This window comes from Penaeus chinensis, chromosome 14, assembly GCF_019202785.1.
Source record: "Penaeus chinensis breed Huanghai No. 1 chromosome 14, ASM1920278v2, whole genome shotgun sequence".
NCBI lineage: Eukaryota > Metazoa > Arthropoda > Malacostraca > Decapoda > Penaeidae > Penaeus > Penaeus chinensis.
Window position 1 is genome coordinate 1,552,834 of NC_061832.1, and position 12,500 is coordinate 1,565,333.

Sequence of the window (12,500 nt, forward strand, 5' to 3'; positions counted from 1 at the left end):
GGTTCCATATGATTATCATATTAAGTGAAAAGAGTCTGTAAGTGATGACGAGGGAACTAACAGTGATCCATCTTTTTCAGGAGCATGAAAAAATATTATTTTACCATCCAAGTTCCACCGAGATAGACATACAAGTTCGGCATGTTGGGCTGGCAGAAGCTATTACCAGATATTCAAGGTATTTTGTCTTAATTATAAAAACAATTTATGCTATTTACTGATTAGATTTTATATATCTACTTCCTTCTTCATTTTTAAATACCTTTGTCCAGCCATAAATCTCTATATACATTACCAAAAGATGAGAGCAATGGCATAATGGGGGGGGGGGGGGGGGCAGTAATGATAAGTTTGCATTTTGTTAACATCTTGTGGGAGAACATCTGTTGGGTTGATACACTGACATCATCTCTACTGTACAGATGGGTTCCTGAAACTATTTCAAAAGCCAGAGTAAAACGGGACAAACCAAACACTAGTATTATGTAACAAAACATAGAGAATTAAAGTTAGCAAAGAGAGGAAACTATTATAATAACTAAACCTTTAAGGCTTATCATCAGAGTTATTCCTGACATTTTAGACCAAGTATTTAGTAAACTAGAGAGGGTATGTAACTGCAAGTAAGTGTGACTTGCAATAGGAACTAACAAGTATGGGTTGCCTTGCCCTATACCAAGATCAATGAAGGAAAAACTAGTATGTGCAAGTTTGTAAATTGGTAAATAAAGAAGAGAGTATTCAGTCTCATAGCTCTTCAGTGTATGTATAAGGATTACATAAGATGGAAAAGGTAAAGAAAATTTGCTTGGTTGATTAATGCCTAGTCTTGCGCAGTTTTATGATGCCAGATGTAATGGGTAAGAAAGTTCCATTGTGAAATAGTTATAGATATTTCCTTTCATTTATATTCTTACAAAAAAAAAATAACCAAGCAATTTAATTTCAGACAGAGAGACTAGATATTATGCCTTTTAACCCAGAGACTGAAAGTGGTAACAACACCCCCTGAGCTTCTTATTAGAAAGCATCCATTGTAGTTGTTTTGACTTTTTTTTACATCAGTTGTCACATACTTTCTCTTGCAGTACATTCAAGAAAGATGGTGACTGCGAGGCTGTGCACACACAGAAGACTCGGCAAGCCTTTTACCAGCCAGAACCCAACATCTGGATGGTTTTGGTATGTTATATATATGTGTGTGAGTGTATGTGTGTGTGTTCATCCCCTGCTACATAAACCAGACTTTGATAACCATCAGTTATCTAAACATTTACATTTTTCGACTTCTTCAGACAGTCTCGGTGGGCTGGATCACAAAGAAGCGAGACACAGGGCCAGTGCGGGAATACCAGAGCGAGGGCGTTCAAGACGTGGTCCTGCGGGCACGTCTAGTCAACATGTACCGTGCCTTCACGCTTCAGCATGCATCCTTCACCAGGGTCCATACAACTTCAGGGTTACAGGCACTGAAGTCCACAATAAACAGTTTCTTTAGCAGTGTATGTATATTTTCTGGTGTTTTATATTGCATTATTTTTTATGAGTAGAAGTATTTGATGATAATATGATGATTATTAACCCAATCAGCATGGATTTCAAGAATGCATACCATGCCCACCATAATATAAGTTCATCTATTGTCTTTGTACATAGATGGCTCTACAAGTGTTTAGTCACCAAGGAGTCAGTTATTAGTCCTACCCATCTCACCTGTTTACCCTTTTCCTTGTTTTCTGGAAAGCTTAATTTTATTATTTTATTGTCTTTAATGTTATTAATATACTATTAACAATTTAATAATCATAATATCAATAAAAATAATAACAGTATCAACAATAAGAGTATTAGAAAGAAAAACACATTTTCCCACAGATTCAAGGAATGGGGGACTCTAGGGTCTACTGATAGAAATCCTTGGTGGCTGAGCATATGTGGAACCTTCTGTATGTAACAAAATTCACAAAAAACTACACACACACACACACACACACACACACACACACACACACACACACACACACACACACACACACACACACACACACACACACACACACACACACACACGAGGCAAATGTTTAAGGAAGAATTTTATTTTTAATTTCTCATTTTCAGTACCTCTCCTCGGTGGAAGTCAGTGGAGGGGACATCCTTTCCGTGTGGTCGGGAGTATCGTTCCTTCCCCTTGACAGACAGACATTCCTGAGGATCCACTGCTGCCTCTCACTCCTGCAGGGATCCTTCCCCAGCATCAGCCACACAGCTTTCTTTTACAATAATCATGTTGTCTGGTGTGTTCTGGGGAGAAGTGTTACCAGTTGGCACCTTGTAGTGTTTTGATCAGATGATCAAGTTATTTTCATTTTTATTGTATTTGTTATTATTAAGATTCTTTGGACTTTGAGTTCCTTCTTCTTACCAAGAAGTGTGGATGTTTGTATAGAGACCTCAAGGTTAACTGATATAATTTGTGATATATACGCATGACACGGCCAACTTTTTTTTTTTTTTTTTTTTCCTCATATTTCTCCTCTCCTTCTGGCCCTTCTTCATATCCTTCTCTATCCTCTTCTCTTGTTTGCATTCTTCTTCTTTTCCTACTTCTCATTTTTCTCCTTTTCTTTCTCCTCCTTCTTCTTCTCCTTCTTATCTCATCCTTAGCCTTCTGCCTGTCCTTCTTTTTGTAATTATTCAGACTAATAATGAACTGCCATCTCAGGTGTGGTCTGGGGATGGAGGACCTGCGATCTCTCTCCCAGTACCTGAACAATCAGCTGCTGCCCGGGTGTCTGAGTAGCAGCTCGGCAGGCCATCCCTCCAAAGCTTCCAGCTATCTCTCCAGGTACAGGGATCCAGGCTGCAGGTACTTGTAGTGTGTTGTGCATGTTGGTGGGAAGGCTTCCGGCAAGATGGCACTTGTGGAAAGACAGGAGCACGGGATTCATTGTTTTCTCTTTTTTCATTTTTCATTATTAGCATTATCAATTTTTTTGAAGGCAATGTGAATCGAATTGCAGCATTTCAAATTTATCAAGAATATCAAGTAAGTTTTTAAGGTTGTAGAATTAAAGGAGCAATGCTGCATGTGTGTGTTGTGGATCATTTAACCTGTTGTCTTCAGTAACAGTTGTAGGCTACAACTGTTACCAAAGGACACTAGATTTAAAGTTTGATTTTATTTAAGTGTAAACATTCAGTTTTATGAATTACTAGGCAGTAATGGGTGCATTTGTGTATGTGCGCACTGCACATGGGCACATTTTAAAGATATAAATTTTGGTTTGTGTTTCACAAGATTATTCTTTTCACAATATAATGGTCAGTTTATCATTCTTATATGTATGTGGTGAACTGAAATCATACTGATTTTTCCATTACAAACATCTTCTGTAATCTTAGGGATATGTAAGATGCCATCCTTGAAATATGTTCACCACCACTGCCACTTATATAGTTATTTGTCTAGTGCACAGTATTATTTATGTCATTGTGATTTTTTTGTGTGTTGTCTTAATATATTGCTCATGAACACATAATTTGTAATATCTGGCCTTAATACTCTGGTAGTTTTACAAATGAAGATGTTTGTTATGATAGTATTGTCATAACTATGAAATAAAGTTATCTTTCATGATTTGAGGCATATAAGATATGTCATTCTTTTGTGAATTACTTTACCACACTAGTGAGTTTGTTTGTGTGTGTGCTCATGCATGGTGGTTAAAATTGTAGATACTGCTATATCTTGTGGCTATTCTGTAGATATTTGGTATTTGGTATTTAGTATATAGAGTATTGAAGATTAATTTTTCATTTGCATTTTGCTTTAAAAATTTTTAAAGTGAATCTTGGGTTTTCGTTCAGGAATTTTCATGTTTTATGATGAGTCAGAGTATATGTGTACTTAAGATATAAATTACAGGACAAAAAGTTATAGATACTGAAAATGATTTGTGTTCAGTGGCTCGGACAGAATATCAAGTAGGAGTTCTACAATTATTTATGAAACTAACGTACAGACGCATGATTTTCAATAGCCTGATCACTAACAAACTTATCTTAATAGTGCATGATTGTGATATTAACTATGCATTATGATATCATCAGTAACATTTTTCCCTGTTCAGTCACACTCTAATTAGCACACTATATACATTTTAAAGAATATGCTGTTCTGCTGCCAAAGGGCGATGCGGAACGTTCTTGTGGCAAAGAAGCTTAATTGCTGAACAGGACTTCTTTAGTTCTTTTGGATACACAGGGTTCCACTTTTCATATTGCTTTCCTTATTAATCTTATTCTTATTCTCATTTTGTTTTCTTTCTTCTGCTATAAATTACAGTCTTTGAAAAAAATGAAATCAGAAATTGAACTTATAACTGTATTATCATATTTACTTGTTTACTTGTTTGTGAAATATGTCTTCAAAAGATAGTAAATCAAAGCATAATTATATGATAGATGATACTGATGTAAAGTGAATAGATGTTGGCATGATTTATTTGTTGGCTGTTTAGTAATTATAAACTCATTTTGTGTACATTACTTGTTTTTTCTTTTTCTTTCTTTTCTTCCTCCTCACAAAATTTTGCCCAACTTAAACTTTATTGTAATAATTTTTCTTTCATAATTTAAATTATATACTTAAAAGTCATTTATCAACCAGCTTCTTTGATATTATTTAGATCTTGTGGTTTAAGGCATCATACATTATATTTCCCCAGTTGTCATTCTTCAGAGTCTTGCACTAAATTTATAAGTGAAGTAAAGAGAATGAAATTTAAAATGATTTTATTTCTTGCTTTGGTGTCTTAGGTTTGTTGGCATTGGTGTAACTCCTAGCATCCAGATCCACGCACACAACGAGAGTGGAGACCTCAAGCCATATCATTTGTTAGTATACACCCTTGCGGGAGCTACCGTCTGCCTCACTTTACCAGGTATCTTCATGTCTCGAAGTTTTTAAATTATTTTAGTTATCATTTCTGTCAGTGTTGTTATTATCATATGAATTATGTTTTTGGTTATTGTTAATATTATTTATGGTCTTTATAAAGGAAAACACTTCATTGGGAAGATAGTTTAAATGGGAGTTATGTGATGTCAAACTTGTTGTGTGGCTGATTTTTTATATATCACATAGTCACAGGACTTAACCCCTCAATGGCGGTATCAGAAATCTCTCGGTGTCACTGACTCCAGTGACTTCTGGCAACCGTCCTGCCATTTGGCCCTGGAGTTTAGCAGAACTTCCTGCTCAACTTGCTCTAGCTATAGCCATACTCATGATGATGAGTCAGTTTATCATGATGGCTATGCTATAGGTATGGCCCAGCTGGAAGAGGTTAAGTCCCATTTCTAGTAACTAGTATCAAAACAAAGCTTAACCCCTAGGTAAATAATTCATATTTTTCATAGTCTTTGGTGATGGAAGTATGTCTATTAATGGAGGTTTCTTCACAAAATAGATATTGTGCACCAGCACTGCAGAACAAACATTTGTGTAGATTTATAGAAAAATATATGACTTATTCTATTCTCTAGATTATTTTATCTGGCGATTGTAGGGTAGACAATGGTGTTTTACTTCTCCAAACTTATTGTGAATTCTTTCCACTCCATACAGATAACGAGAAATTAACGCCGTCGTTATATGAAAAGATCGACAGAGTTTTAGAAGCCAAAGTTTCACAGTTAGCTAGTGATATCGGGGAACAAATCAACAAAAAATCCAGCAGTGGGACCAGCTCAGACAGCGGAGGCAGCAGCTCCTTCCGCTACGTCTATCACAATCACATGAATCTTGCAACAAAAACCACAGTCCACGGTGCCAGCCTGTCGGTGCCTGTGGAGGTTATGCGGACGATAGCTGACATGCACACAGACATAAAAAAGTAAGTAGAAGATAATGTCCGAGATTGTAAATGGATGATGCTGACATTCAAAATAAAAAGATTCATTTTGTGACCTGGTCTGATTCTGAACTGAGGAGGCAGTCACAAAAGCAGACAAAATAATCCAGTTATTTCTATCAATCTCCCGTTTTCTTTTCTAAGGCTTTTTATTTTTTGGTAAAGTGGAATTTTCCAGTTTCCTTCCTTTTATCTTTGTTTCCCATTAGAGGGTTAAAATGGCTTCCACATCCACCTGCTCCTTTTCCCAGTGCCAGGAGAAGGACCCCTTTTTTTCTTTTTTCTTTCTATCCTTCTTTTTTCTCCTTTTTCTTTTATTCTTTTTTTTTTCTATCCTTTTTTCTCCTTTTTCTATTATTCTTTTTCCTTTTTTTCTTTCTTATTCTTTCTTTCTTTCTTTCTTTCTTTCTCTCTTTTATTTATTTATTTATTTATTTATTTATTCATTCATTTATTTATTTATTTCTATCTTTCCTTCTCTCTTTCTTTCTTTCTTTTTCTTTTTACCTCTCTTTCACTTCCAGAATAACGGTCCCTATTGATTTTACAGAGACAGTCCCCTTATTTTTGCTTCCATCTTGTGTATTGTTGCCTTTTAATTTCACTTTTATGTTCTTGTTAAATGAGTGGATCATATGTAGGGATAGATTACGTGGTAAGTGTTTGCTATTATTATCGTTATTGTTATTGTTGTTATTGTTATTGCTATTATTATTATTATTATTATTATTATTATTATTATTATTATTATTATTAGTATCATTATTGTTGTTATTATTATTATTATTATTATTATTATTATTATTATTATTATTATTATTATTATTGTTGTTGTTGTTATTATTGCTATTGTTATTTTTTATTATTATTATTGTTATTGCTATTATTATTATTATTTTATTTTATATTTTTATTGTTATTGTTATTGCTATTGCTATTGCTATTATTATTATTATTTTTTTTTTATCATTATCATTATCATCATCATTATCATCATCATTATCATCATCATTATCATCATCATTATTATTATCATTATCATCATCATTATCATTATCATTATCATCATCATCATCATCATCATTATTATTGTTATTATTATTATTATTATAATTATTATTGTTGTTTTGTTGTTATTGTAATTATTGTTGTTTTGTTGTTATTGTAATTATTGTTGTTCTTTTTATTATTATTATTATTATTATCATTACTATTACTATTATTATTATCATCATCATCATCATTATAAGTTCTTACTGATATCATCCTAATCCATACAACAGTTGTAACAATTGACTGTTACCCAGGGTAAGTAATTACCATTTCTCTAATACAATTTTTTTTGTCTTGCTTATTTGTCTTTATTATACATCATTATCATAAACATGGCAGAAAACGCCAGAAGTCGTTTACCTTAAATTTTTTCCATATCTTTGTGTGATCAGATTAAAGTCTTGTTTTCTCTCCTGGCCTGAATTCTCCTGAAGTTCTATTGATGTCCTCTTAACAAAATGGTGTTTTTCTGAACTATGTATGGAAGCTTTTCATTTTGGAAGACACATTTCCCACATCTTTCCTTTGTCTTACAGCTGATTCTGTTTTTTCATTTATACACCTATATTTTTCATTATAGGTGTAATAGTGGAGAGTTGGTGGTAAAAACCTCCCAAGATCACTGGGTGGTCGGTCGATGTGGAGACGGACGGGAATTTTATGTTGTCGTGAGTCACAAAAATGCCAACTTAGTGGAAGTCACAGGTAATGTGAAAATGTAGCCGGTTTGAATAAGTTTTCATCTTTCTTTCTTTCTTTTGGAAAGTGTATGTAGGGGGGGAGGGGTTGTTTTATTAATTTTATTTTTGTACTGTGTACTTCATATGTTTGTGTACAACATGCGTATTTTCGTAAATGTTATTCCACTGTGAATTGATCTTTAATCCAATCAACCTTATTACCAGGTTTAGCCATCATGCACTCTATTAGTTATGAATTGCTAATATCTTTATGTTAGCTATATTCTTGAGAATAATCACTCTTATCCAGAAAACAGTTGGTCCACAAATTTAATGAATTATTTTTGGGGTTTCAGATGAAGTGAACAGGATGTGCTCGTCTCACTTCAGCAACATCTTCATGGTTGAATGATACTGAATCCAGATTACGTTTGTTGTCGGTTCCTGAGACTTTGGACCTCAGACTTCAAGGGCCTTCTGATTCCTTGATCATATTGATCACTGGTCACGCTGATTGCAAGTCGCTTAGTCAAGAGTCCTCACAGTTGCCAAAGTTTACTGTTTACTGCAGTTATTCCTGGAAGATAACTGGACATTGGCATTTAGATCTATGATTACTATGAAATAGTAAGTCTTTTTTGTACATTATTCTCAAGGTCAGGCAGTAATGGAGTTGTTGGGGTTAAAACAGTTGATTCATATGAGAATGCGAGTTCTTTATTCAGTAACAAGGCAATGAAAATGAGAGTACGTATTTATTGATTAGAAATTAGTAATATTGATGTATTTAATCTTGTTAGTTTACTTCCCCTCTGATAGATATGATAATCAAAAAGGAAAAAAGGGATAAAATGCCAGATTTTTGAAGTAAAATCAGGTTACCACACTAATCAGAGATTTATGTTATTGTAATTTGTACAATAGAATATGGTTATTATATTTTTTGTGGTATGCCTTTTTGCTCTTTTATTTGAGTTTTCACTCATCCTGAGTACAGATATGTGATTTTAAGTTATGCAAGAATTTATTCACATTATGGTAGTGTAAAGTGATGTAACATTATTGATTTTTTTTTTTTTTTTTATGTATTGGTTGACAACTTTTCAGTGGCTGAAAAATATCTTTAAAAGTATGTTTGATAATAGTAATAATAAAGAATGTTAGATAATAACCAAGAAAACACTAGTTTTGTGGTCATATCTATGCATCATAGTTTTATTACAAAATTTTCCAGTAAGTACAGTATTAAAAAAATGTTTGTTATCTTGGCAGCTGCCAAACTGTAAATAATAGCAAGTCCGTATAAATAGACAGGAACCACTTTCAGGTATGGACTTGCGAGGGCACAGATATACGCCTCCTCCTGTTGTAGATACCTAAGACTTATTTTCAATGGTAAACACAAACCAAGCCAAACAGTGAACAAACACACACTCCACATGCACATCCACCCACCCACCAGCCTGCCCATACAGTAAAATGTACAAAGATTGGTGTACATATATGTAAAACTGCGTCTGGTCTTGGTACTGGTGATTTATACAAGTGCAAGAATTTTTAAAATGTTTTGTTTGAATATGCTGTGATTTTACAACTTTAATGTATAGGATAAAAATAAAAAGTAATGAAACTTTGTTAGTAATAATTTAAATCCAAACTCTTTGGTCGCTGTGTTGAACGAGTGGAGGAAGATGAGTGGAATATTTAAGACCATGTTAGTTTATACAAATGAAATTGTTATTCCATTGTCTACAATATCTCCAAGAGGCACAAGAGACAATGAGATGGTTTAGTTATTCATAGCTCAGAAAAGACCATTTGGACGTGTTCAGTATGGCAGCAGTGGCGTGATGCTCTGTGTGATGTAATATATAGTGTAAAGGATTTTTTTTTTTTTTTTAATGATAATGATAGTATGGAATAACTGCGTAAAATGTTTGTTTTGTGCATTTTAAAAGGTTTTTTTTTTTTTTTTTTTACCAGATAAACACTTGGCTTTCAACCTTATGAATACCATGAAGTCATTTGTTCTCTTGATTTATATAAGATGATGGTGGAACCTTTGAATATCTGGTTGTAGAAATTAAATTATGTAAGTTATCTATTCATATAGATTCACATTATATAAATGAGGTATAATGTCAATTCTTCCTTCTGTTAGCAGACCTCTCCCTTTACTTGGCAAATAGGAAAGGGACTTTGCTCAGTTTGTTGCTAAGCTAGGAATGTGCACCTGCCAATGAAATATTATGAGGCCAGCACCCTCTGCAGTTTAAAAACGGAGACGCCTGCATCCTTTACCACATATAAACAGGTAGGTCAGTGCATTCAAGAGAAATACAGGAAAAATTATACAAAAGCTAGTACTATTCACCACTAGAGATCAGCATCGACCCATTCCAAGACTTGCTCCTCCATAAGCATACAGCTTCCTGATGTCCAAGTAGATGCCTTACTCTTCACTATCACTGGAGCTCCCTATTTTCTTTTTCGTGGGCCTTGACTGGTCTTGATATTCTCAGTTGTCTTCAAGAGGGATTCTTCTAGGACATCCCTCTCTAATATCCGGGTGTCAGCAAGCTCACCATGACTCACTTGAAAAATGGACAAGAAAAAGTAAAGGATGGCATCACCTCTAGTATTATAAGAAGATCCGGTAGCAGTATGATCAGTATGGGTGGCTACACTCATTACTGGTTGGGTCCAACGATGGTCACCATCTTCAGGGAGTAGCCATACGTGTCTCCAGCAGACTTCAACCCTTGGTAGTAGAGGCCACCCTTGTTCGATGAGTGTATAATGAATGGCATTGAGACTGAAGCTTACATTTGGCTTCATGTCTGTTATTGCTCTTACTGATGTTTGTAAACTTGATGTAAAATTGATGTTTTACAGATAGCTGTCTTCGGTGAGATATTTGCATTGTTCTGGGTGGCTTCAATGACGTATCTGGCTGCGATTGAGCTGGCTATGATGTCTGTCAGTCCTCATGGCTCAGGAGCTGGTGTCAGTGGTAAATATAGCCTTCTTCTCTGGGACTGAGAGTTCCTAGAAACAGGTTTTCTGGTTCTTGATACTTGCACTCATACACGCATTGTTGGATAACAATGTAGGTAATGTGGCCAAGGAGATTGACCACATCCTCATTACCACTCACTGGAGGATCCAGATCCACAAAATTTTGTCTTGCAGGAAACACTGGAAGCCACAAATGTTTGTTACATGGCTTGATTGACAGAGGATCGTAACCCCTGTTTACAGGACCCAGTCACTGCTGAGAATGGTCAAGGAACCCTTTATCAGGAATCTTGCAGAGGAGGCCAAAGTCCATTTCTTAGTAAATGACATTTGTCCTGCCTACCAAGCCCTGAGAAAGCTGAACTCCAGGCCCTCCTCACAGGCGACTGCAGTTTGCTCAGTAAGTGGCCAGAATGTCTTGGATCCTGTTGGAGTTCGGGAGCGCTGGGCTGAGTACCTCAAGCAGTTGTACCAGGTTGATCCACCAACAGTTAACTTGAATGTGGGTAATGTCGTGATTCCTTTGCCGGACCCACCCATCAGTGGGATCCACCCTCCCTAACTGAAGTTGGGGAGGTGATCTCCAAGCTGAAGAGTGTTAAAGCAGCGGGTATCTGCGGCATCCCAGCTGAAATGTTAAAGGCTAGTGGTGAAACTATGGCAAGGGGCTTGCATGCTGTCTTGGCTGCCATCTGGCAGACTGGTACCATTCCCCCTGACCTGCTGAGGTGTTGTGGTCATCCCTCTCTGGAAGGGAAAAGGGGATCGGTGGGACTGCAGCAATCACCGAGGCATTGCACTGCTCAGTATACCAGGTTAGGTTCTTGCTTTCATCCTTCCTGAGACATCAGACACCACTTGCTGAGGCACCAGAGGCTGCTTACAGCTTACATTGACCTCAAGAAGGCGTTTGATACCGTGCATCACGAATCAATCTGGGAGATCCTGAGACTAAGAGCAATTCCAACAATGATTGTTGGATTAATAGCAAGCTTGTATATAGTACTGAAAGCGCTGTAAAGTGTGGTGGGGGCCTGTTGAGCTTCTTCCCTGTTAGTTCAGGAGTGAGGCAAGGCGGTGTTCTAGCACCAACATTTTTTCAACACTTGCCTGAACTGGATAAGGGGCAGAGATAATGTCCAAAGTCACTGTGAAGCAACTCTGGACAATATCAAGGTTACCAACTTCGACTTTGCTGACAGTGTTCCTATTTTATCTGAGTCTTTGCAAACCCTAATGGTGGCTCTTGATGCATTTATCAATGAAGCAAATTATCTGCAGTTAATTCTGCGCTTAGAGAGAGAGAGAGATATGGTGTGTGTGTCTGTGGCATAATGATATCGGTCAGACATAGAGAGGAGCCACATAAAAAGGCAAAACGTACAACAAGGCCACACCAAGCAGTAAAATGAATGCATTCGCCTCGGACAATAAGCCTCGTCGGTCCGTGAACAAGCAGGGCAGAATCCCGATGCCAAGCTCCGATGCCTCTTGCTACGGTCGCATCGTGGCTTCTTATCCTGGATTTTGGATTTTTGCGGGTGATTCGCGCTTTGTATTGTGCTATCACGCGACAGCCATTTCCTGGCAGCTGCTGACTGTGAAAAGAGAGAGCGACGGAAGTGAAGGTTGGCCTGATTATGGCTTTTGCCTTATGTGGAAGAGGAAGCTGAAAGTAGAACGCAAACCTCTTTGCCTTTCGAAACGTATTTCTTGATTTTCAGTATTAATTCAAGATGCTGGTACAGGAATTACATATGGGCCCTGTCCGAATGTGAACGTTTATTTTGTCACTTGTGATAAATGTTACACTATCCTGAGTTTCCTAAATCTG

The 12,500-nt window shown here is 36.3% G+C and overlaps 1 protein-coding gene across 2 annotated transcripts in view; it reads left to right on the forward strand.

The window, feature by feature from the left end:
* LOC125032543 (vacuolar fusion protein CCZ1 homolog) overlaps window positions 1-9,279 on the forward strand; it is an 11,157-nt gene extending 1,878 nt beyond the window's left edge. The window contains exons 2-10 of one of the 2 annotated variants that reach the window (XM_047623737.1): window positions 81-178; window positions 1,089-1,182; window positions 1,296-1,502; window positions 2,119-2,294; window positions 2,723-2,866; window positions 4,819-4,943; window positions 5,630-5,897; window positions 7,549-7,673; window positions 8,005-9,279. In XM_047623737.1, the coding sequence (XP_047479693.1) occupies window positions 81-178; window positions 1,089-1,182; window positions 1,296-1,502; window positions 2,119-2,294; window positions 2,723-2,866; window positions 4,819-4,943; window positions 5,630-5,897; window positions 7,549-7,673; window positions 8,005-8,060 (1,293 nt within the window). In that variant the 3' untranslated portion in view covers window positions 8,061-9,279. The remainder of the gene's footprint in view (window positions 1-80; window positions 179-1,088; window positions 1,183-1,295; window positions 1,503-2,118; window positions 2,295-2,722; window positions 2,867-4,818; window positions 4,944-5,629; window positions 5,898-7,548; window positions 7,674-8,004) is intronic. The other variant, XM_047623738.1, reaches the window with a different exon arrangement.
* Window positions 9,280-12,500: the final 3,221 nt, after the last annotated feature.